This window comes from Camelus ferus, chromosome 1 (genome assembly GCF_009834535.1).
Source record: "Camelus ferus isolate YT-003-E chromosome 1, BCGSAC_Cfer_1.0, whole genome shotgun sequence".
NCBI lineage: Eukaryota > Metazoa > Chordata > Mammalia > Artiodactyla > Camelidae > Camelus > Camelus ferus.
In genome coordinates, this window is record NC_045696.1 from 96028060 (window position 1) to 96055162 (window position 27103).

At 40.2% G+C, this 27103-nt stretch overlaps 2 protein-coding genes across 2 annotated transcripts in view; one reads left to right on the forward strand and one right to left on the reverse strand.

Moving 5' to 3' along the window:
• The first annotated feature begins 907 nt into the window (after window positions 1-907).
• IGSF10 (immunoglobulin superfamily member 10) lies at window positions 908-26241 on the forward strand. Its single transcript, XM_006189087.3, is given in 11 exon segments — window positions 908-1073; window positions 1601-1782; window positions 3310-3504; window positions 4846-4975; window positions 7238-7564; window positions 7566-7629; window positions 13173-17504; window positions 17963-18860; window positions 22201-22714; window positions 22716-23285; window positions 23287-26241. Coding segments are annotated over 9 exon segments (7854 nt in total). The 5' UTR covers window positions 908-1073; window positions 1601-1782; window position 3310; the 3' UTR covers window positions 24112-26241.
• MED12L (mediator complex subunit 12L) overlaps window positions 24408-27103 on the reverse strand; it is a 292633-nt gene continuing 289937 nt past the window's right edge. Inside the window, exons 46-47 of the mRNA XM_032486297.1 lie at window positions 26056-26168; window positions 24408-24492 (exon numbers count right to left, since the gene is read on the reverse strand). The gene's annotated coding sequence lies outside the window, so the exon portion shown is untranslated. The remainder of the gene's footprint in view (window positions 24493-26055; window positions 26169-27103) is intronic.

Below are 27103 nucleotides of genomic sequence, written 5' to 3' on the forward strand. Positions count from 1 at the left end.
AATGAGTCGGTATTGGTAAAATGCTTATCATAGCATTGTCACAGAGTAAACCCTCAATAAATATGAGTTGTTGTCCTTATAAGAAATTATTTCCTTAAATCATTAATTCCCAAAATTTAGCTGACATGGGAATCATGTGGCAGGCTTGATAACACATAGACCCCAGCCCCCTCCCTGCAGTTTCTGATTCTGTGGCTCAGGGATGGAGCCTGAGAACTTGTATTTTTCACAAGGTCCAGGATAGGGCTGATGTTGCTGGTCCCAGAACCACACGCTGAGAATCACTACCCAGAAACATTCATTTCAAATTCTCATCAAAAGTTTAAATACAGTGTAACTAGATAAAGTGGAAAAGGTCATTTTAGTTACTTAAATTCAGTGTTTATGAGTCAAAATATTGGGAGCCATGCCTACAACTGCAGGAGCTATTAAATGAAGTCTGAGTTGCAGGATGAGGCGATTCCAGAAACTATCTTTATGGATAGTGGGGGTGGAGGTAAAAAGGGAGGACACAACTCAAACAGAAAAAAATCATATTTAAGTCCAGTGCTCTAGTAATTCCCTTTCATAAGAGAGGCTGCTGTACCTGGGTCAAACAGAAAATTCAAACTGCAGTATAATCCTAGGTTATCGTCGCTAGCTCTCAGCCATAAAGCGGAACTTTGGGGAACCTCAGGACCGAGGACAGCCCATGGTGATTAAAGCAAATCCTTAAACCGAAAGGTTTCCCCACCATCTGTCAGTAGGTGGAGGAGATCAAAGCTGGCGTGAAGGTGCCATCACTGATACTGCCCTGCCCATGAGCCGGGACATACCAGAAAAGTCCCGGGAATTAGAGAAAGAAGAGGAAATGAGACGGAAAGCGAGCAGGCATCTGCTCGCTCTCAGAAATAAAGAAGAGCCTGGTGTCTATTATCCGTGTGCGGTGGAGCCCCGGCGGCGTCCCCAGACACACAAGTCAACGTCACCCCGCCCCGCCTCCCCTCCCTCGGCTCTGTACCGTCCCTGCGCCCCCGCAGCTGAACGCGGGGCACCGCCGGCGGCTAGAGCTCATTGGTCACCTGGGCGAAGAGGTGAGCGGCTCTGCCAATCCTTTCCGGGGAAGGGAACAGGACGGATACCCGAGCAGGGGCGCAGGGGCGCAGTGGCGAGGGGCTTGGCGTGGGAATGCAGCTAGTCCTGACGCCCGAGCTGGGCAGGGTGTGCAGGGGGTGAAGGTCGGCTGGGGGTGGGGCGATGCGCCGAAGAGGGAGAGGGACTAAAAGCAAAAAGAAAGTCACTTCTTCAGTGACTGATGCTGGGCAAAAGACACACTCTGAGCAAAGATTTATCAGTAGGAAGAAACCCTTATAGAAGGCGTCTATGACAGATTTGCCCAAAAGGTCTAAGTGGGGAGAAACTCCTGCGACTTGGGCGCAAAATAAGTGATATTAATAGTTATATTTAAATGACAATTTTAAGGGGGAATTAAAGCACACTGTTGAGGCAGAAGAAAGGACATTTTAAAACCTCCGCTTTGCTTTTTGTTTCTGTAACAACAAAAGCAATCGTATAGAGGAACACATCTGATTAATGCGAGTCTGGGTTATGTACACTGCAGATGTGGAAGTCCATCCAGGTCTCTCTCCAAAGTATTACTCCTGAGCTGCAAGCCAGAAGACCACGCTATTTGCTCACTTTGGGAGCAGAGAACCTTTCCTTACTCAGGTTTGGATACAGTTTTCCATTTCCTGGGAAGATTTGCAGTCTCTGAGGATTCAGGACCAGGAAAGAAGAGCTCAGGTAATGTCAATTTCTACCTATTTCATTACATAAATTTTCAGGTTTGTTTGTGGGAATCCACTAGCCACTTGTTTTTTGACTTTTGATTCTCTTAAGTAACTCTCTACTGGACATACCCAGAACTATTTTTTTAGCTGAGAAAATTACCTTCAACCTACTGTCCCTTTCTTTGCTTACCTAATGATAAGGTGGAAATGCTGTCTCAAATCATACAACATTAAAAATTTTTGTAACCATTATAGGTATAGTGACAAAAATGATCATGTGATTAATCCTGTATTAAATTTTAATTCGAGCTAAATTCTAATAATTTCATCTTTCTGTCTATATGAAGATACAACCAATTCAGCATTCAAGTTATTTTAAGTGTAGTTTATGGCTAAAGGACAGTTGTTGGTAGATTCCAAAAGAAATCTATTCTATTACAAGGAACACTGAGATTTATAAATTATGAAGGTCACTTTTCTTAGGAAAGGGTAATTTCATTACAACCTTTGTATGTTCTGAATTTCAGGCAAAAATTAGGTTTGGATCCCTGGGCTTGCCCCACATTTTGGTAACAGACACCAATTTTTCCAGCAAGTTGAGCATATTTCTTCCCTGGTTATGCTCGCCTACCGCCATGGCAGATGTGAGACGGTGGGAAAGGGACCAAGGAAAGGAGCAGAGGGATGTTCTAAACAGAGCAAAAGCAGATAGCATCAGTGCCTGCAAGGGTCAGCGTGGCCCACTGTGGCGCACGTGCAAGGTTCAAGCCCTCGCTGCCAGTCAGTTACCATTACTTATGGCCATCATTTGGCAGTGAAGTGTCCAATGTGTCTTTTTTGGCAAGGACTTGAAGACATGTTAGAAGATTTATTCTTCCTTTCAGTAGATTATTATATCTCTTAAAAATGTTTTTGAAGGTTTAATAAAATGAAAAACAAACATGTTCAGTGATAAAAATGTTATGAAACTTCATTTGATCATATACACACAGATATATACACAGAAACATACACATCTAATATATGAAAGACAGTAAAATGTTACTGATTGTATCTGGGTAGTGGGAGTATGAGTGATTTTATTTTCTTTATTCCACTTATTTACAGTTTCTAAATTTTTTAGGTTGCACATGTATTTGTTTTATAATCAAGTTTTTAAAAGCTTAGTCTAAAAGAACCAATGTATAAACAGGAAACTAATATGTGTCTATTTCATTTGTCACAGTATATTCATTATTGTCTCCAAATTCTCTTTTTGATGAGTCTAAGTAATAGGGATTGCTGCTTTTCATTAAGAAGTGAGGATCTGTAAAAAAGAATTTGCACAATAACAAATACCCACTTGATCACAAAGGTCCACATGAGGCCAGAACACACTGTGGCTTTGTAAAGAGTAAGCTTTACCAGAAAAGCTGTGAATGAAATCGGCCCCTTATGACCTTTCAGGAAGGTGTCCCAGATTACCAGAGTGACTGTGTGTGGTCACACTGGAACTTTGCTCAAACAGTATTTATAACTCTGAGGTGTGATGTTTTTTCAGGATGAAGGTGGAAGGCAGGGGAATCACTAACTTACTGGTCTCCTTTGCTGGGATCTGCCTGGCGGCTGCCCCTGGGGGCAAGGCCTGTCCTCGCCGCTGTGCCTGTTACGTGCCTACAGAGGTGCACTGCACATTTCGGTACCTGACCTCTATCCCTGACAGCATCCCGCCCAGTGTGGAACGCATCAACTTAGGGTACGTGGGGGCCCTTGATCCCTTCTCAAGGAGGGATTGATTACCCTGGTGACTCATCCCCCAAACACTTGTGACTTTGGGAGATTAACCAGTTATTTTAGCAATATTTCTCTTCTGAAATAAGTGCAAGAGAATCTTAAGCTTGTTAGGGGCAGTAAGAAAATTTTTCCCGATAAACTGTTACTAGGAGAAGAGTTCTCCTAGGACCTGATGTCACACTTGGTAAGTTGAGAGACTCATGATTATAGAAAAGTTTCATTCTGGCTACACGTCTGCGAAACATCTAATACAGCTCCAGCTGAGAATTAAGGATGTATCAGTGGGGAATAACAGGACAACAGGAAGTGTCCTCCTGTATATAAAAGATATGTATGAAAAGTCAGCTGGATTATTTTTAAGGCCCTTGGACTTTTCCCCATACAAACTGACTTACTAAAAATACTTTAAAAATGAATACCTAATTAAATCTGTTAAAAGGCAACTATATTTTAAAGCTGCACGAAAAGCTGTGTGTGTGAATGCACATGCCAGTGGACTTAACATCATTTGACATTAGCACCTACTATGTGCCAAACACAATGATGGTACCAGGGATACAACGATGAACAGGATACAGTGGTCACTAACAGAAGCCGTTGTTAAAGGGAGAGGACAGGTGTACAGTCAGTACAACTTGGTAACTGTAAGAGAGCATATAAAGTGCCCTGGGAACAATCAATAATTCTAATAGCGAACATTCTTCATTGTGTCCTGGCATTGAGTGAAGCACTCTTCATGTATTCATTCATTTAATCCTCCTAACCCCTTTGGAGTAGAGTCCATTATTTGCATTTTACGGACAAGGAAACTGTGGCACAGAAAGGTTGCTGATTTTACCCAGGGTGGGCAGCATTCCCAGATGCCTGAGTTCATAATCGTACCCGAAACCTTTAGCTTCAGAGCCCAGGTTTCTTAACCACTGTTTCATGATGATAAAGTCCGCTTGGAAGAACAAGGGGCCGTGTCATTAGGGAACAGTGTTCACAAATAGAGCCAGAGTCAAGGGCATTCCAACCTGAAAGAATAGCATATGCACAAAGGTTTGAAAATGGGAAGGGATGTGGCATGTTCCAGGAATATGAATGGGGTGACTGTAACTGAGACTGCACAGGTTGGGTAGAGCATTGACCTTCCGTGGCGTCTGATGAATTTCAGTAATATTTCAAGCATTGGATTATCTCCTTACAGCACAGGGGGAAAAGAGGGATTCAGCTTTTATGTGTGTGTGTGTGTGTTGGGTTTTTCTTTGACATTTGAACTTTAGTTAACAGACTTATGCCTAGGATGACGTTTTTATTTCAGGTACAACAGTTTGGTTAGATTGATGGAAACGGATTTTTCTGGCCTGAACAAGTTGGAGCTACTAATGCTGCACAGCAATGGCATCCACACAATCCCTGCTAAGACCTTCTCTGACTTGCAGGCCTTGCAGGTGAGGCTGGTGTGGGGAAGGGGCTGGTTAACGAGGCGAGATGTGCCTCCAAAAGCCACCTGTTCCAAGAGAATCCACGTTCTGTAATGTAGTAGACATCAAGAGAAAATGTCAAAAACCTAATTTTTTCAGTGCAACACTATGTGGTATTAGAATAATAAGAAAATTCTGATTTTCTCACACTTCAGGCTCATAGAAAGTAAAAAGAAAAAACAAACAAAAAAAACCCCCCAAAGCCCAGGAATTACTAAACCTTTAAAATGTAACCCTGAAAGGCTACTTCCACTCTTGTTCACCTGGGTACTGAATGTAGTTTCTAAAAATAATTTTCTTTACACAGAAGTTAGCTCTCTATAAGGCAGTAATATACTTTTTTAAGTTTCACTTTATTTATTTATGCATTGCCTGGTTCAAAAAAAAATTAATGTTATGGGGACTTCTAAGAATGCATCAAATAGTGTAAGAATCACCACTCCAGTAGGTGAGGAAGTAAAAGGCAGAAGAAATGTTAGGAACAAGGACAAAGGGAGTGCAGGGAAATGCAGACATAAAGATCAGTATGTGCTGTAGGCAGGACTTGAGGCTTTTGAGAACCTAACTCAATTTATGATGTCTATTAATTTTGTAATAAATTAAAACTACTGTTCAGGAAAAGTACAATCACATCTGATTTTAAACTAGAAAAAAAATATCTCCCAAAGCTCATAAAACAGTGTAATAAAATTAAGTAATTTCTACCCTTAGATAAAATGCCAGGGTGCAGAGAGCCTTTTCACATCATACCAGGCCTGTGTAAAGCCATAGATTTAAGTCTAGATATGTGATTCTGTTGATTTGGCTTTATCAGACTTTATTTGGAATATATGTCTTCAGAGGACTAGATGGAATACATATCCTTCATGGAATTCACACATACTTGTTTTCTTGACCAGGTTTTCAGTAGATATTGATGAACATTGAGTCTGGTAATATTTGGGGCAAAGCTGTTCCATGTTGCCAATTTAAATTTTCTTTGCTTATTAGGAAACTTGGCATTCCAGAAAAGCATTCTCAACAGAGATGACAGATTAGGTCAAATCAGGAAAATATGATGAGAAATCATTGTTTTTACTAGCATTTCTTTTTCTTTTCTTTTTGGGAGAAAGAACTGGAGAATACTCACACACTATTGAAATATTCAAAAATTATTTTAATTTCAATTCAAAATTGACTATAACTGTATTACTCATAATAGCCAAAAAGTAGGTAACACCCCAAATGCCCATCAACCCATAAGTGGATAAACAGAGTATTTTTCCTATGTACACAATGGAATGCTATTCAGCAATGAGAAGTAATGGAAGGCTGACACATTTTACAGAAGGATTGGTCTTGAAAATATTAGGCTAACTGAAAACAGCCAGGCACAAAGACCACGTATCATATCATTATTTTAAATGCTGAGAAATAGACCTAGAAAACTGCTAACTTTGTTTCTGTGGATTTGCCTAAGAGGAGAGGGGAAATGACTGCTGACGGGTATCAGTTTTTATTTGGGGGTGATGAAAATGTTCTAAAATTAGATGGTGGAGATGGTTGCACAAGTCTGTGAGTATACTAACAGCCACCGACTTACACTGTTTTAAAAGGTAAACTTTATGGCATGTGAATTATATGTCAAAAATGTGAAAGATAAAATCAGTATAATTATGAAAAATTCAGGTTCAAGAAATCTTAAATTGAACTATCTTAAATTTACTTGAAAAAATAAGATACTTTTGTATCTGGTTGAAAATTTCCACAATAGGATTTTTCAAAAGCATACCATTTAAAGAGGTAGAATAATATAGTAAACCCCAGCGTAGCACCACCCAGCTTCAGTAGTTATCAACACGTAACAGATCCTATTTGACCTGTACCTCCACCCACTACTGTTCCACTTCACTGTATTGTTTTGAAACAAATCCAAGACACCATAATGTTTCATCTGTAAGTACTTCAATATGTACCTCAAAGTTAAGGAATCTTTTAAAAAATAACCACAATCTCATTATTGTATGTTAAATCATAGCAGTAATTCCTCAGTTATCATCAAATATTCATGAATGTTCTAATTTCCCTCATATTCTTATATTTAATTTACAACTAGTTTGTTTAAGTTAGGATTGAAACCAGGTACACATACTGCATTGGATTAATCTCAGTGTATGTTTTATTATTGATATAATTTTCCCTTTTGTGATAACTCCTTTGACAAAATAAGCATGTTCTTTTTATTCTTAGGTCTTAAAAATGAGCTATAACAAAGTTCGAAAACTTCAGAAGGACACTTTTTATGGTCTCTGGAGCTTGACACGGTTGCATATGGATCACAACAATATTGAATTTATAAACCCAGAGGTTTTTTATGGACTCACCTCTCTCCGACTGGTACAGTTGGAAGGAAACCAGCTCACTAAGCTCCATCCAGATACATTTGTCTCTTTACGTTACCTCCGGATATTTAAAACATCTTTCATTAAGTACTTATACTTGTCTGATAACTTTCTGAGCTCCCTCCCTCAAGAGGCGGTCTCCTATATGCCTGATCTGGAAAGCCTTTATCTTCACTGGGAATCCCTGGACCTGCGACTGTCATTTGAAATGGTTGTCTGACTGGATACAGGAGAAGCCAGGTATCTAGACCGTTTCTTTCGTTGTCCTAATTTAATAGAAGAAATCTGCCTGGAGATGTTTTATGAGTGGGTAGGGAGGCCAAGGTAGTTTAGCTGGAAAGAAAGTGAAGTTTAAATAATAATGCAGTGAGAATGAACTGTCTCAATTCAAGAATGAATTAATCTTTCATTGTTTCAGGTCAACTAGCCTCCTGGCTTTTGGCAAAAGTGGAAATAGAGAAATATGTGCATTACTCTTCCCATGAACCATAAGAATCCTTCCCTCTTATCTTCCTCTTAGTTATTCAGTCAATGCATGTTTTTTGGAGTTCTGTTCAAGGCCCTGTGCTCAGTGGTGGGACTACCGAGAGCTCTGCTCTAACCATGTTTCTGGTGGGACACAGAGAAGCAGCAGTCAGTGTGAAAGGTGCTGTGTCGGGGAAAGTAGGATTTGCCATGAAGGGTTGATTTACAAGTTTCTGGTGTACAGACAGTGATTCATTTATACGTTTATATGATTTTTCATATTTTTTATTATGGGTTGTCACAAGATATTGAATATACTTCGCCATGCTATACAGTAGGACCTTGTTGTTTATCTATTTTGTATACAGTAGTTTGAATCTGCTAATCCCAAACTCCTAATTTATCCCTCCCCGCTTTCCCCCTTGATAACTGTAAATTTGTTCTGCAGCAACATGGATGGACCTAGAGATTATCATATTAAGTGAAGTAAGTCAGACAGAGAAAGACAAATATATGATTTCACTTACATGCGGAATCTAAAAAAATGACACAAATGTAAATGGAGCAGCCACTGACTGCTCAGCACTCACCCTCCTGGGAAGCCTGGCTGCTCCTCTGCTTCTGAATAATCATTTCACCACTTCCCCAGCTTGTCCACACTTCAATCTTCAATGGGTAACATTCATTATATTTATTAAATGTCTGTTGCCTTTCCTATGTCTAATTTATCTATCTCGATCCCCTAGAATGTGCCTAGAGCATATTGGTACTGAGTAATTTTCGTTAAACTAAGCTTTTATTAAATAGCCATCTTGCTGGTGACAACAAACAAGTCCACGAGCCACTTATGGTCTTAACTGTGTGATATATGTGTGTATATGTATGTGACATATATATGTGTGTATGTGTATGTATAAATGAGCCAAACCCATTAGGGCTAACATTTCTCAGTGTGTCTAAATAATCAAATATCCTTTGAGATGCCTTAAGGATCATTCTATGAGACTCATGAATCAGTCACATCAACTTCTGTTTTGAAATTTTTTTCATCTACTCCAAGAGGTTGACACTTTCTCTTACCTTCCGTTGCCTCACTTGGCACTCCCTTCGCACGCATCTCAGGAGTCAGGTGCAACGCAGCTTCATCTATTTGTGGGTATTTTCCGTTCTTAGGTTTGGCAAAGCCCTAGGTGTTGCTTTTGTATCAAATATGAATTTGTGACTATTTCTCTGACAAACATTTGTTTCACAATTTTAAATTTGTCTTACTGCTGTTTCCAAGCCTGCCTGTATACATAATAACTTCTTATTTTAATGCCAAAGAAAAATGTAATTTTAATGAAAAACACTTTAAGCGGCAAACTTAATATATGTAATGCCAACAGCGCATGTAACTCAGTTGAAGAGAAAACAATGTGGATAAATGGCTATGACAGTACTTGTGTGTGTGCAGGCAGTGATAGCTATATCAAGACTGCCAGCGGGTCATCTGCTACTGAAAATGCCTTCAGTTGTAAGACACATCTTAATTTGTAAGTTAAAATGTGGAAGAAATAGGCTCTCAGATTTAGACTGTCCTTTCTTCTTCCAATCTTTCCTGACCGTCCACTGGCCAGGACTAGGAACATATAGATGAAGAGTACTGAACAGTATGGGGCTTAGTCTTGTGCGAGACAGACAGCTAGACAAGTCATTCTACTAGTGGGTGGGGAGGGCTAGGAAGAAGTGGAAGGTACCAGGAGAACACAAAGCAGGGAGCCCGCGCAGCAGCAGTGCTCTTGCGGCTGGGTCGTGGAGGAGCTGAGCAGCTAGGCAGTGACGGAAGAGGGTGTGTCAGACAGCGAGTGCATTGGAAGTACGAGGAGTAGCCTCCGGCGGAGCCTGATAGGGCATGGCGGGGCTGAGGAATGGAAGGCACTTCTGCGGGAATGAAACCTAGTGTGATGGAGAGAATGGAAAGAACGTGATCAGATTTGCATCTGAGGTAAAATACCTGATGTCCAGGGCCTAGCAATAATCAAACCAAGATGTGAGTCTAATTCTGTGATGAGGTTTAATTAAGCCAGGAGTCCGTCATGTTCCTTGCAATAGCAGGGCCTGAGCCCAGGGTACTGGTTAAGTGGGTGGTTGAGAAGAGCCTCTCATGAGCGCTCACAGAGGTTTGCAGGCTTGCCAGCTACCTCCTCTGTGTAAGTTGAGACTTTAAAATGTGCTGAAGAATGCTGAGTAGCCAGATACGTGTAGCATTACCTGTCGCACTAAGTGCACAGATGGGAAGGTGATTTGACCCTGTCCAGCCACTGTAGCAAATGAAATCTTCTAAGTAGTGCAGTGCTTCTTTTAAATGCTGTGTCTAATGCATGATATGGGAGCTACTACATGGAACAGCGTGGAAGTCCCTGGCTGCATTTTGTAAGGTAAAATCCTCTACCTCTTATCAAGTATTTCAGTGACCAGTCATTTTAAATAGTTTCACCAGAGCAGTATATTTAAATGAATGGGGACATGATATCTGAAATGCCTGAAAGAGGAGGTTTCTATGATTTGGAAAGGCTTAGGATGCTTCTTGAGTTAAAAGACTTTTCAGGCTTCTGACTTCACCAAAACGGCAGACCTTTAATGGGCTGCCCTGTTGCTTGGGCACAATGTTCTTCCTTTCCCATCAAAACTGATCCTCCTCCAGTGAGTCTGTCTCAACCAATCCAGTTACCAAACTTAAGACTGTGTCTCCCTACACTCTTCTCAATCACCCTCTGTGTTCAACCACATCTTCATTCTTATTGGTTCTACCAGCTTCATTATCTCCTGTATCCATCTCATCCTCTTCATCCTGTTGTATTACATATGTTAAGTTTGCCACTTAAAATGTTATTACACCCTACTTTGGCATTAAAATAAGAAGTTATTATGTATATAGGAAGACCTGGAAACAGAGCAGCAGAACATAAATTTAATATTTATGAAACAAATGTTTGTCAGCAAAATGGCCACAAATCCATATTTCACAGAAAAGCAACACGTAGAGCTTTATGGAACCTAAGAATGGAAGGTACCTACAACTAGATGAAGCTGTGTTACACCTGACTACTGAGGTATGGCAAATGAAGGTATGAGAACCTCTTGGCCTTTCTTTTGTTGATGTGGTGTATCATGTTGACTGACTTGCATATGTTGAATCATCCTTGTGTCCCTGGGGTGAACCCAACTTGATCATGGTGTATAATCTTTTTTGTGTTGTTGGATTCTGTTTGCTAATATTTTGTCGAGAATTTTTTGCATCTATATTCAACAATATTGGCCTGTAATATTCTCTTTTGATGGTGGCTTTGGTATCAGGGTGATGGTGGCTTCATAGAATGAGTTTGGGAATATTCCCTCCTCTTCAGTCTTTTGGAAGAGTTTGAGAAGGATCAGTACGAGCTCTTCTTTTGTATGTTTGGTAGAATTCCCCAGTGAAGCCATCTGGTCCTGGATTTTTGTTTACAGGTAAGTTTTTATTTCATTTCTAGTGATCAGTCTGTTCAAATTAATCTGTTTCTTCTTGATTCAGTTTTGGTGGACTGTATGTTTCCAGAAACTTGTCCATTTCTTCTAGGTTGTCCAATTTGTTGCCATATAGTTGTTCATTGTATTCTTATGGTTTTTGGTATTTCTGTGATGTTGGTTGTAATTTTTCCATTTTCCTTTCTTATTTTATCTCTCTTTTCTTCTTGGTGAGCCTGGCCAGAGGTTTGTCAATTTTGTTTACTATTTCAAAAACCCAGCTCTTGGTTTGATTCTTATGTATTTATTATTTCTTTCCTTCTGCTGACTTTAGGTATTGTTAGTTCTTTTTTCTAATTCTTTTAGGTGGTAGATTAGGTTATTTGTGATTGTTCTTGTTTTGTTTTTTTTTTTTTTTTTTGGAGGAAGACCTGTATCGCTGTCAACTTCCCTCTTAGGACTGTTTTTGCTGCATCCCATAAATTTTGTGTCATTGTGGTCAGAATAGATGCTTGAAATAATTTCTATCCTCTTAAATTTCTTGAGGCTTCTTTTGTATCTGAATGTGGTCTATCCTAGAGAATGTTCCATGCAAACTTGAAAAGAATGGATATTCTGGTTTTTTGGACTGTGATGTCCTAAAAGTATCAACTAAGTCCAACTGTTCTATTATGTCATTTAGTATCTCCATTGCCTTATTGATTTCCTGTCTAGAACATCTATCCAGTGATGTTAGTGAGGTGTTAAAGTCTACTATTATTGTGTCCCCATTTCAATTTCTCCCTTTATGTCTGTTAGTATTTGTTTTATATATTTAGGTGCTCCTGTATTGGGTGCATATATGTTAATGAGTGTAATATTCTCTTCATTATATATTGCTCCTTTGATCATTATATATTGTCCTCTTTTATCTTCTTTATGGCCTTTTTTTAAAGTCTATTTTGTCTGATTTGAGTATTGCTACCCCTGCTTTCTTGTCACTTCCATTTGCATGAAATATCTTTTTTTATCCTCTCACTTTGAATCTGTGTGTCCGTCACTCAGTCTCTTGTGGGCAGCATATAGGTAGGCTCTTGTTTTATTATCTCTTGGGATAGATGAAAGAAATTTCAAAGTAGAAGTTGATGTGACTGATTAAATCTCGTAGAATGATCATAAGGCATTTCAGTCAAAAGAGAACACTTGATTATTTAGACATGACAGAAATGTTGGCCCTAATGGGTTTGGCTAATTATTATGCACACGCACAATTAAGACCATAAGTGAATGGTGGACTCATTTGGTATTCACCATCAAAAGGCTGACTTGCAACTAAGCTAGACCAGGCCAAGATACGGTATCATTCATTCATGGCTCTTTCGGTAATAGAGAGAAACTTGGGATTTTCATTATGTCCAAGGACTTATAAATGGTAATTTATCAAACAGGTTATCTCTTCAAGGACAGCAAAGTTCTCTGAGTCTTAAAACATTAAAATGGAGAAACAGAACTAAATAACAGATAAATTAATAAAAGGTGACAAACATAAGCATATCATTTAGTTTCCTTAGATAAGGAAACTAACCAATATTTACTGAGTGCCAAATGTATAGCAGTGCTTTCTAGGCATGGGAAATACAGCAGTGAACCAACCAAAATCATTGTGCTTATGGATATAATATTATGACTGGGTATATAGACAATATCACTTTTACAAATCAACCCAAAGACAAAAAAAAAGTAGGAGACTTTCTATCGAACACTAAAATTTTCTAATTGTTTTAAATTCTATCAAAAGCTATTTATCCAAAATGTTCAAATGTTTATTCATAAAGCCCAACTGTCCTCTTTTCTAGACATAATAAAATGCAAAAAAGACAGAAGTCCCTCAAATCCTCAGCAGTGTCCACTCTGCATGAACCCCGGGACCTCTAAAGGGAAGCCGTTGGTTATAGTCCCAGCTGCAGCCTTCCTGTGTACCAAGCCAACCATTGACCCCTCCCTGAAACTGAAGAGCCTGACTGTTTCGGAAGACAGCAGTTCTGTGTCCATCTCTCCCCAAGATTTCATGGCACCCTTCGGCTCCCTCACTTTGAATATGACAGACCAGTCTGGAAATGAAGCTAACATGGTCTGCAGTATCCCAAAACCCTCAATGACATCATCCATTGTATTCACTGAAGAAAATGACCACGTCATGCTAAATGCATCATTTGCAACATTTCTGGCATGTCACCTAGATTACAGTCACATTCAGCCAGTGTGGCAAGTTCTGGCTTTGTACAGCGACTCTCCTCTGATACTAGAAAGGAGCCACTTGCTCACTGAAACACCACAGCTCTGCTACAAATATAAACAGGTGGTACTGAAGCCTGAAAACATCTTTACCAACATAGAGGCTGATCTCAGAGCAGATCCCCCTTGGTTAATGCAAGACCAAATCTCCTTGCAGCTAAACAGAACTGCCACCACACTCGGTACATTGCAGATCCAGTACTCGAGCAATGCTCACATCACTTTACCGAGGGAAGAGATGAGGCCAGAGAAACATAAATGGACCATGATTTCCAGGGATAACAGTACTAAGCTGGAACACACTGTTTTGGTTGGTGGGACCATTGACCTAGACTGCCCAGGCCAAGGAGACCCTCCCCCACATTTGGAGTGGCTTCTGGCTGATGGAAGTAAAGTGAGAGCCCCGTATGTTAGTGAGGATGGGCGGATCCTGATAGACAAAAGTGGAAAACTGGAACTCCAGATGGCTGATAGTTTTGACACAGGCGTGTACCACTGCATAAGCACCAATTACAATGATGCAGACATCCTCACCTACAGGATTACTGTGGTAGAGCCCTACATAGAAGCTGATCAGGAAAATGGGGCTCACCATACAGTTTTCATTGGTGAAACACTTGACCTTCCATGCCATTCTACTGGTACCCCAGATGCCTCTGTTAGCTGGGTTCTTCCCGGAAACACTGTGCTCCACCAGTCCTCAAGAGATAAACAAGTTCTTCACAATGGCACACTAAAAATACCACAGGTCAGTCAGAAAGATCAGGGTTATTATTGGTGTGTAGCAGCCAACCCATCAGGGGTTGATTTTTTAATTAACCAAGTTTCAGTCAAAACAAAAGGTCAAAGGCCAGTGGAGCATAATACAGAAATAGATGGATCTGGACTTGATGAGCCCAGTCCCACTGCTCAGCTTAAGGACCCACCTGCTGCACAGCTCCCCACATCTTCTCCAACGGGAGCTGAGGCTGGAAAACAAATCTTGAATGCAAATAAGAAGTATAAACACAGGGTGTTAACACACCAGCGGCGTGGACAGTCAACTAGCCAACGTTTCAGGGAGCACAGGAGGCAGTTCCCTCCCTCTGCCCGGAAAGTTGACCCACAGCACTGGGCAGCACTTTTGGAGAAAGCTAAAAAGACCACCACGCCAGAGAAGGGAGAAAGTACCACAGCAAAGCCATCTCCACCAATCACCCAACTCCTGGAAATACCTGGTGAGGAAGTAGACTCCTCAGGCATGCTCCTTCCAGATGAGGAAGCTTCGGTCCTGGCAACAAAAACTCCCAACATTGTAGCAAGGACAGTGACTGTTGATTCCAGAAAATTACCTGATAGCCCCGTGACAAGTGCTGGCCCTGAAGTCTCCCCAATTGTGAGTCCCCAGATACTACCACCTGAAAACCCAACAGATTTCAGACCATCTACTACTATTAAAACTAGAGCCATGTCCAACAAGATAAACCCAACCACATCAAGCAAAATGCAAGGCACAGCCAGCCAGAATTTGTCTACTGTCTTTGCTCTACGATCTGAAGCAACTCAGTTTCAGAATGTTGATTATGTGGGGACAAAAGAGCATTTGCAGAGTGCACCCCCAATAACTGGGGGGGCTACGATCAAAGATGTCCATATCAAAATGCTTACTAGTGCTAACAGCAAAGCTGACATATTTTTAGCGTCATTCAATGCCACGAACAGTCATCAGACATCTGTACCAAGAGTCGGCAAACCCAGGAGCAATCACTCCCATTCTCACATTACTCAAAAACTTAGCATCTCTAAGCTCCCTTCGGGCCCATACACTGCTGCTCATTCTCAGTTACAGATTCCTAGAAATAGTACAATTAATATGCCACTGTCCAGACGCTTTGGAAGACGGAGGAAAATTTGGAACAGGGGGCGAATTATCGGCCCATATAGAACTCCGATTCTCCGACAGCATAGATACAGCTTTGTGAGGCCAACATTGAGAGGTTCTTCTGAAGAAAAGACTACTCCACTTTCAGCCACAGAGCTCAATGTGGGATGCCCATCCTGTTCTCCCCGAGAGGGACTCACCACTATTGCAGCAGCACTGCCTTTTCCAAGTTCTCCCCCCATCACCCTCCCCAAAGCTGAAATTGCCAGAGTCTCAGCAGAAGAATCTACAACTCCAGTCCACAATCCATCATTACTATTTGAGAACAAACCAAATGTAGGTGTTGAGAAAACAACACCCACAATAAAATATTTCAGCGCTGAAAGTACCCAAGTGACTCCAACTAGTGCAGTCATGACTCGTGCCCCAACAGTCAGATCTATGGAAAAAATTCGTATGACAAATACTAGTTACCCAAGCGAGTCTAACACGAGTGAAGCTAAAGGAGACTCAGTGATTGTATCGCCACTTCCAGGTCCCACCATCAAGCCACCCTTGCCTACTACTATAGCCATTACAAGATTTTTAAGAAGGAAAATTCCCTGGTATCAGATATTTGTAAATAACCGTATCCAAAAAGAAAAGCTAAAGAATCAGCATAAATTCGGTTCCCAAAAAAGCACAGACACGGTGCTTCCTAAAATAGCTCCTGCTTTACCCACAGATAAAGTTTCCGCCTTCCATTCCACAACACTCTCAGCAAGTGTGATGCAAAGTCCACCCATAACATCAGCTGCAACTCATCACAGTACCAGTAAAACACACAGTCCTGGGGGGAGCCGAACAGTGAAGGAGCTGCCCTTCCTACCCGGTTACCCTGCACCTCCTGGTGCCTTAAGTGAAGAATCAAGTACAAATTTCCTATCAATGCAAACAGCCACACTGACAACTGGTCCTACCACCCCTGCATCTGTCATTATCAACAAAACCCAAATAGCCAGACCCAGAGCACAAAAAGGACAAGGGGAAAAGGAGCCTCTGAAGAACAGGAATGACCCAAACACCTCTCCCAGCCAGACTTCTGGGTTCATTACATCCACCACTGTGACACCTCCTGTTCTAACCGCAGCTGAAACTTCAACCAAGCCCACTGTGTCTGCTTTTACTCATTCCCCTGTAGACAACATAAAAGAAATGTCAAGCACAATCGGTCTTCATCCAAGACCCTTTAATCTGACAGGTGTAATTGAAGAACCACCCCAGGAAAGTACTCAGACTTTGACGAGCACAGCTGCTTCTGAAACCGCTTTGTCCAGCAAACCACATCAGAGTACCACGCCTGTCATCAGACGTGCATCCATGCCACCATTCCTAAGCACCAGTGCCACTTCAGTGCCAATTCCCACCTCCCCTCCCTTGAGTAACCAAAGTCAAGTTACTGACAATCTGACAACTCCCATTTTCAGGATGAGGACAAGTACAATGGTTGAGCCACATGAATCTTCAAGGTACAATGCTAATCCACAGCAGTCAGCAGCAGCATCTCCCAAAACTCACCCAGATGCCACACTCACCATTGGAACCACCTACGTTATTGACTCCATTCTGTTACATTCTACTCCTATGCCGGCACTAATAACAGTTAAACCACAGAATTCTAAGTTGACTCCCTCTCTCTGGTCAGAAAACCACTTTTGGCGCAAGTCACACCCAGAAATTGCCGGAAAAGGCAAAAAGCCAGTTGTGAGCGTACTGCCTGCTCCAGGTTTGCCAGAGGACACCACTCATGCATCAAATTGGGATATACAGAAGAATGCAAAAAAAAGTACCTTTGATAAGACATCAGTTCAAAAAACAACAACTTCCAAACTCCTTCCCCTTGACTCTTTGTCTAGGAATATATTTGAAAGACCCAGGATCATTGGAGGAAAAGCAGCAAGTTTTACTGTTCCTGCTAACTCAGATGCCTTTCTTCCTTGTGAGGCTGTTGGAAATCCCAAGCCTACTATCCACTGGACCAGAGTCTCATCAGGTATTTGAAACTTTCTTTACAGCCAGTCTTCCTTAGTTACAAAACAAAATACTGTTATGTTTCAGGGTTACATCGCCAAAGTATCAACATGAACATGACATTTATCTAAGACACAAAAACCATTAATACCCTCGTTTGATACATGCATGGTGTTTTGCTCAATAGAAGGTTTTAAAACATATGTTAAGGCTGTTTTTTTTTGAAATGCTTTGAAAGCAGATCAAAGAAATGTTTGAAAAAGAGAGAGTGGTCCTTGTGTTGAACCATCTGGCTTTTATATTAACATTGTGGGGATAAAAAAAATCCAGAAATAATTTTAGCAATCTGAAGACTCAGATGTATTTGTTCCCAGTAGCCTAACAAAAAGATAGCCTTCCTCTTGAGACTTCCATGTTAACTATCTGTTTTCTGTCTAAACTTTGATGACCTATGCCTATAAATTTCTTTCTTCTTATCAGGACTTGATTTGTCTAAAAGGAAACAGAATAGCAGGTTCCAGGTGCTCCCCAATGGCACCCTGTCCATACAGAGGGTGGACATTCAGGACCGTGGACAGTACCTGTGCTCAGCATCCAATCCTTTTGGCACAGATCGCCTTCATGTCACCTTGTCCGTGGTTTCCTATCCCCCCAGGATCCTGGAGAGACGTACTAAAGACATCACAGTCCATTCTGGAAGTACGGTGGAACTGAAGTGCAGGGCTGAAGGTAGGCCAAGCCCTACGATTTCCTGGATTCTCGCAAACCAAACAGTGGTCTCCGAATCATCCGAGGGGAATCGGCAGGCCCTGGTGACATCTGATGGAACGCTGCTCATCCACTTTATCAGCATTTACGACCGGGGCTTCTACAAGTGCGTGGCCAGCAACCCGGTGGGCCAGGACTCACTGCTGGTTAAAATACAAGTCGTTGCAGCCCCGCCTGTTATTCTAGAGCAAAAGAGGCAAGTTGTTGCAGGGACTTGGGGTGGAAGCTTGAAACTGCCCTGTACTGTAAAAGGAACTCCTCAGCCCACCGTTCACTGGGTCCTCTCTGATGGCACTGAGGTGAGACCATTAGAATTGATCGATTCCAAGTTCTTATTTTCAAATGGGACTCTGTTTATAAGAAACGTAGCCTCTTCAGACAGGGGCACTTACGAATGCATTGCTACCAGCTCCACTGGTTCGGAAAGAAGGGTGGTAATTCTTACAGTGGAGGAGCAAGAGACCATCCCCAGGATAGAATTTGCATCCCAGAAATGGATGGAGGTGAATTTAGGGGACAAATTACTACTGAACTGCTCAGCCACTGGGGAACCAAAACCAAAAATAATCTGGAGGCTACCATCTAAGGCTGTCGTCGACCAGTGGCACAGGTAAACCATACCTTTGTGTTGAGATTATCTTCTTTATCTATTTAGCTGTACAACTTCTGAAGTGGAAAATGTGATACCGTGAGGCTAGCAGCACACAGACTCTGCACATAAAAGTAAGTTTTTCTAAAGAGACCTAATCCTTTCAAGAGTAATAGAAAATAATATAAATTATATAAAAACCAATCTTTTCATATGCCTAACTCTAAGGGCCAACTTCTTACTGAGTTTATGTAATTAAAAAGAATAAAAATCTCATTTGCTCCCATAATAGTGACAGTTTTAAAATGGCAACTGTGTAAATGTACTCAATCTCTCTCTCCAAAACTAAGAAGGGATTTTGTAATGCAGTCAAGGTTCTGAAGAGACGTACTTCATTATTTCACTCTTCAGAGTCTCCTACTGAACATTTTAAATTTTAGAACAATCTGTACTTAACTTATTCTACCCTAAAATTGCAAAACACTTTATGAAAGGTCACAGCATTGAGGCCTCCACGAGGTGAAATGTATTTAGGACCACCATCACTCTGACCGTGTCAGACACATATATACACACGCTCTCTAGTATGTTCTGTTATGGGCATATTCATCTTGATTTTTATCTGTTTTCTCTATAGACTAATCTTATAAATTATAATTATTACTTTTCAAAGATTATGTAATATTTGCCATTTGCATGCAGTGATTTTTCATATGACAGAAAACATGGAGGTGAGCATTTCCATTTTATGTATCTATTTATTAATAGAAAACATACATGTAGGAAAAGTTATACATAATATGAATTTATGCTTAGAATACTTTTCTAGTGTCAAACTATAAGTAATGGATATAGTTAATGATTTAACTTGTGATCTTTAACTCCAAAGTAAATGTTAATTTTCAGGTTTTTCAAATAAGTCATCAAAACTGCCTGACTAAATGTTAAAATTGAAATTAATTTAGATTTAAGATTTAAAAATGCTGAGTTATGAAATGTAAATTTCAGAAGTCATGTTTATGCTTGTTAGCTAGCTACTATACATATGCCCATTTATGGCATCAAATATTCTCAATGGCTTACCAGTCTTTGTATTTAATATTATAATTATAGTCATTATAAGCATTCAGCATTAATGCTGAATGCCACTTCTTTTCTGAAATTAATGCATCTAAAAAAAAATTCTATAGCACATGCTGGCGATTCTCGTTTACCCAGAAACTGCTCATTATTCTGTGTAATTTTGAATACAGTTTCACTACCCATGCAGAAACCAATGCAAGAAAAAAAAGCCTACTTGTCAGCTGAACTAAAAATAGCCTTTTCTGGGTATTTTTTTTTTTTTTTAACCGTCTCAACTCAGCACTAGTGACCTACCTCCACAACTTTTAATATAACTTTTGTGACCTATGCTTCAGCACAGCATTTGTGTTTTCTCTGCTTCAGAACTTTGCTTCTCATGACCTGGGAGCTTGTTACAAGAGGAGAACTTCAGGCTGCACCTCAGATAGGCTGAATCAGAATCTGCACTTTAAAAAGATCCCCAGGTTAATCACATGCACAATAAAGTCCAGGAAGTGCTGCTTTAAAAGACTGCAGATGCTTGCCTGTGCATTAATCTTCATAAACAGTTCTTTCCTCTACTCAGGGAAAACACTTTCAAAAGTAAATTTCCTCTTAAAAATACCACTTTATAAAAGGAAACAGCTATAGTTCTGTCTCTTTTTATATATTACAACTTCAGATGCATCAGGTTTTTGGGTGGGGGACGGTATTTTTTTTAAGTCACTGGCTTTCAAAGGATTGTCTGCTCAACCAAGAACATTAGCATCAGTTGAGAACTTGAATCCAATATATGTTTTAACAAGCAATCTGTGTTCTTAAACAGGTGAATTTAGTGCGCACTCAAGTTTGAGACCAGTTCCAAAACTTAATTAAGCAGTGGGTTCCTGGATATCAGAAACTCTGAACAGTGAAACCAGGAAATATGCATCTTAAATTCTGATGCAGGTAATGAGGGAACCGCATTGAGAACAAAGATTTAGAGCAGTGGTTCTCAGACTTTGCTGCACATAAGAATCATTTGGACTAAGAGTCCTGATACCAAGGTCACACTCCACGCCAATTAAGTCAGCAATTCTGGAGGTGGGACCCAGGCACCAGTACTATTTCATACAAATGATTTTAATGTGCACCTGGGTTTGAGAAACAGTGCTCTTACAAAACATTAGGAAAGGATGACAGCATGATGGCAGTGTAGCATGGTGAAAAGAGCAAGGTACTGAGTCTCTCTAAATACCAGTTTTTTTCAGCTGTATAGTGGGGGAACTACCTAAAGATTAAAAAGTAAATGTAAAGGCCCTGGTAAGTTTCCATTTCCCTTCATTAAGTGCATCTATTATGATCATCTTTCCTTGGTTTATATGCCAGACAAATTCTTTTCAGGCTTGAAGAAAAAAATAAGTAAAAAGAACATCGGCACTTGTAAGTTGTCCTAGAACATTCTTCCTACTTACAGTATGTTTGTTGGAAGATAAAAAAAAATGCCTTGAGGCTGTTTGACTTGGTTAGCAGTTATGCTTTGTAAGGTCATCCACACTTTTCCCTCTTGTTTCTCTGATCAGCTCATGTTGCCAAAAAATTAGAAGAGAAACAAATGGGTGTTTTTGATTGCGTTTTTAGCACTTAAGTTTCCACTAGTCTTGGAAAAACTAGATTGTTTTACTAGGAAAGATCTGCCATCTGGTGGTTCAAAATGGTAATGGCAGGCTGTGTAGTGGCTTCAGAGAGAAAAATGGTGTTCATGCGGTTCAATACGATGCAGAGACCAGAGTCACTTCACAGCTGCCTGCAAAGGACACATGCTGTGGCAAGCTTCTAACGAGGCTTACCTTGGCATTTTATCACCAAATAACTAATTGTTTAGTTACTAACATCTCCTTAAAAAGTACAATCCAGTATCTTTTCTGAGCAAGTAAATTTGTGTAGAATTTCTTTACTGATGTATATCACAAAATGATCATTTGATATGTAAAGTGGTCAAGACAGTCATAGGTCTAGGAAATGGTATTTCTCACATTCTCCTCACGGTTAAAATGTTGTTTTTTTCTAATAGCCGATGCAAAGGAGATTCATTTGAAGTCCATCTAAGAAATACTACTTGTTTGCACTAAATTACACCTATTCAGTTAATTTCATCTTTCAGAACAGCTTAAGAGACAGTTAATAAGCCAGTACTGATTTTAATTTCATTGCAGCAGTTTAAGAAAATGTCCATACGCTAACCCTACATAAATGAGACAATTTCCCTGCCCCTTGCTAACAGCCGCACACTGAAATCAGTCTCTTTATTCCCCCTCAGAATGGGCAGCCGAATCCGCGTCTATCCGAATGGATCCCTGTCTATTGGATCAGTGACAGAAAAAGATGGTGGGGAGTACTTGTGTGCGGCAAGAAACAAAATGGGGGATGATCTGATCCTGATGCGCGTCAGCCTAAGACGGAGACCTGCCAAAATTGACCACAAGCAACATTTTAAAAAGCAAGTGTTTCACGGGAAAGACTTCCAAGTCGATTGCAAGGCTTCTGGCTCACCAGTGCCCGAGATATCCTGGAGTTTGCCCGATGGGACGATGATCAACAACGCCATGCAGGCTGACGACAGTGGCCACAGGACCAGAAGGTTCACACTCTTTGACAATGGAACCTTATACTTCAACAGAGTTGGGATGGCAGAAGAAGGAGATTACACTTGCTATGCCCAGAACACGCTAGGGAAGGATGAGATGAAAGTCCACTTAACGGTAGTAACAGCTGCCCCACGGATCCAGCAGGGTCACAAGACCAGCACGAGAGTCAGGGCTGGAGACACAGCCAGTCTTTGACTGTGAGGTCACTGGGGAACCCAAGCCAAAAATATTTTGGTTGCTGCCTTCCAATGACATGATTTCATTCTCCAGAGACAGGTACACGTTTCACACCAACGGGTCTTTGTCCATCAACAAAGTGAAACTGCTCGATTCTGGAGAGTATGTCTGTGTGGCCCGAAATCCTGGTGGGGATGACACCAAAATGTACAAACTAGACGTAGTCTCCAAGCCTCCATTAATCAATGGTCTGTATACAAACAAAACTGTCATTAAAGCCACGGCTGTGAGGCATTCTAAGAAACACTTTGACTGCAGAGCCGAAGGGACACCGTCTCCTCAAATCATGTGGATCATGCCAGACAATATTTTCCTCACGGCTCCATACTACGGAAGCAGAATCACAGTCCATAACAATGGAACCTTGGAAATTAGGAATGTGAGGCTTTCGGATTCAGCCGAGTTTATCTGTGTGGCTCGGAACGAAGGCGGAGAGAGCGTGCTAGTGGTGCAGTTAGAAGTACTGGAAATGCTGAGAAGACCGACCTTCAGAAATCCATTTAATGAAAAAATAGTTGCCCCATCTTGGAAAGGCCACAGCGTTGAATTGCTCTGTTGTTGGAAACCCACCACCTGAAATAATCTGGATTTTACCAAATGGCACACAGTTTTCCAATGGACCACAAAATTCTCAGCATCTGATAGCAAGCAACGGGTCACTTATCATTTATAAAACAAGTCGGGACGACGCAGGAAAGTACCGGTGTGCAGCCAGAAATAAAGTTGGCTACATTGAGAAGCTAATCGTATTGGAAATTGGCCAGAAGCCAGTTATTCTCACTTACACACCAGGAACAGTTTACTGTATCAGTGGAGACTCTGTATCATTGCACTGCGTCGCTGATGGAAGCCCCAAGCCAAATATCAAATGGACTGTACCAAGTAGTTACGTAATAGACAGGCCTCAAATTAATGGCAAATACATACTGCATGAAAACGGCACATTAGTCATCAAAGACACAACAGCTTATGACAGAGGAAACTATATTTGTAAAGCTCAAAATAGTGTTGGCCACGCACTGATTACTGTTCCAGTAATGGTTGTCGCCTACCCTCCACGAATTACAAATCGCCTACCCAGGAGCATCCTCACAAGGACAGGAGTGGCTGTTCAGCTCCACTGTGTTGCTCTGGGAGTCCCCAAGCCTGAAATCACTTGGGAGATGCCTGACCACTCCCCGTTCTCAGCGGCAAACAAAGTGAGGACACACGGAATTCCGCCTTTTCCCCCACGAGGTACTCTAGTCATTCAAAATCCACAAACCTCGGATTCAGGGATATACAAATGCACAGCAAAGAATTCACTTGGAAGTGATTATGCAACAACGTATATTCAAGTCATCTGACTTAAAACTGCTTGAAAAAAGCCAACATCTGTACAGAATTTATTTTTTGGAAGAAGTTTAATCAAAGGCAGCCATAGGCATGTAAATGAATTTGAATACATTTATAATATTAAATTTATAATAGACATGCAAAAAAAACAGGACTTGTAAATAAATGCATTATGAACCGATACTGATTTTGTTTAATGGATCTTAAAACAAACTTTTAACTTAAGGCACTTTTATTTTGCCAACAAATAACAATGAACATTAAGAGAAAACTATTAACCATAAAATAACAAGTGGCTAATGTACCTGAATTCTTCAGTAAAGAACGGACTGTTTTTTCTTTCACTAGCATTTGCCTAGTGTCCACCTTCTATCAGTGTAACAGGCATGGCACTGGGGACAGACACAATGGAAAAGATTAAATTTGCAGTCTTGATGTATAAATATTGTGGTTGGCTTATAAATATTTTACTAAAACCCACAGAAAATAAGCACTGAACTGTTTCGATTATGAGTCACCATTTTGTGCACACTGAAAATTTTCACTGATGGGGAATACAAAAATGTTTCAGTAACTGCATCTGAAGATAAATGCAGGCTGACTTTCCACGTGGCAGAAGCAGCTTAACACCTGCACATCATAAAACATGAAAAGGGACTGATGTCGTCTTTACCCAAATAAACCAATTGAAAAGGTTTCTAAAGTACAGCGAAACTTCTTTGTAACTTCAAAATCAAGCACAGGAATCCCTGGTTTGGAACTGTTTATAAGGAAAATTTTCTGAGGAGAAAGCATTGCTTTATGAGCATTTATTCCATTAAGTGATAATCCTTTATGTGACGGGGAAATGTTTGGGAAAACCTAGATTTAATACATACAGTGGAGTTTTACAGTACTTAAAATTTTAAATTTGATCAAGCCTACACAAAAATGTTGCTTTTTGTAATTCACTGAATTTATATTACATGCTTAACTCAACTGGAATTAATTTGGGGGATATCATGATGCATCTTTTATAATTCTAGAGGCTAAGATTTTCCAGTGTAATTTCTCCAGCATCTATACAACTATTTGCCTATTATTAGAATCATAGGAACCTTAATAAGTGAAAATGAGGAAGAAAATGTCATAGGTCTTGGTCAGCTGTCTCAGCACACAAAACCAAGAGCTTCATTTGAGATAAACTGGGCAGGGGGTGGTCCACCTCATTGTGTTTTCATCACACACCAACTTTCAGCTCGCCCCACCTAAGAGGTGACTTGATTGCTACTTTCTCTGCTGTTGGTATCCTGTGGCCACAGGAGGTCAAAGGACACTCGTTCTAACAGTGATCTCATTTTACTTCCAGGCCAACAGGAATAAATATGAGGACTAATGTAACCCTAACAGGTATGTATCTAAGTGCCTCTTAAGTCCAACTTTATTCTATTTCAAAGTCTTATATCTAAGGGGACCTGGAATCTCCACCATATCTGGAAATAATCTATCTCACCAAGCAAATTACCAGGTTTGGCCAAAGGGCAGGGCTTTCCTTTGTGATCATTTTAATGCAAATTAATGCATATTCTTAAAAAAAAAAAAACCCTCAGGAGAGAGGATTAAGTGGGAGGAAATATGATAAGGCTAGGTTGAAACTTCCAGTTTCTGTCTTTACCATATACAGAGGAAAACCAGTTCTGTTTTTCCTCAACTTTCTGGCAAATCTTCAAATCATAGGGCCTTACCCATATCTTAGCTTCCCCACCTAAAAAAAAGGACACAACAACAAAAAGGTATGCCCCACAGCTTTCATGTGCAAAATGATTAATGAATTAATTTCACTAACTTCTGCAAAATATAAAGTGCATACAAATACTATGCAATTACAACACTCATTCGAGAAACAGTATTCCTGACGTCTGCAGTACTGAGCTACAGACACTCAGGGCTCAAGCTGAAAGTGGCGTTTTACATACCAGTAGCTCTTGAAGTAAAGTAACAATCAGGACAGAACACGACTCTCACTCACTAGGCACAACATTCACGTTTCGGATGTTCTGCCAAGGCAATCATTATATGATCTATTACTCTGAAGAAAAAAATAACTTCATGAACGCTAAGTGTGATTCTCAAGAGGGAAGGAAAAAAAAAAACCCCAAAAACCCTGATATACAAAACTAGCTGAAATGTAAAGATTCACCTTCTGAAAGCAGATAGAATATGTTAATTTAGTGAAAAGAATGGTCTTTAATGTTTTGGCCAAGTCTTTTCCAGCCCAGAGTAAACACGAAATGAGTAGGCTGGAGGGAAATCATTTCACAGTGTACAAAGCAGTTCACACGGGTGCTGCCACAGCAAAGTAAGCGGACGTGTATTTGAGGTCATTTGCATGAGTCCAACTTTGCAATGAGTAACTCACCTAGGAAGATATAAATTACTTATATAATGATTTGCAAAGGAAATGATCTACTAAGGTTGTACCAGCTGCACTTAAAAAAAAGTAGTTCTACATGGTTTGCTCATTATAGACAAATCTATTCACAGTATGCTCGACTACATTACAGGAAAATTTGTATGGCAAAAGAAAATGAATTAACACAGAACATGGGAAAATATCCCCCACATGGTTTAAAATGCCCTGCAATTTTCACATTCAAAATTTTATGCATCTAAATCTAAAAAAATATCATATGGAATACTCTTAAGTTACACAAACTGATAATAATTTACTGTATTTTTTACTCTAATAGGAGCAAATTACCACATACTTGAACAAAGTTAAAATAGTTACTATTTCTTTATAATAAATTTGATGTATAATTTACTTTACTTGTGCTTTTTGCACCAATTTATAAATACAGTATATGCAATACACAACCAAGACGGACACCAACATTAATAATTAAATTCAAAATAGCAAATACTTACCATACAAAATAAACATCAAATACATCTCTTATGAAAACCAGAGCGCTCTGGCCTTGGGGGCCAGATTCTCTGGAAACCATGTCAAGTTTGAGCACT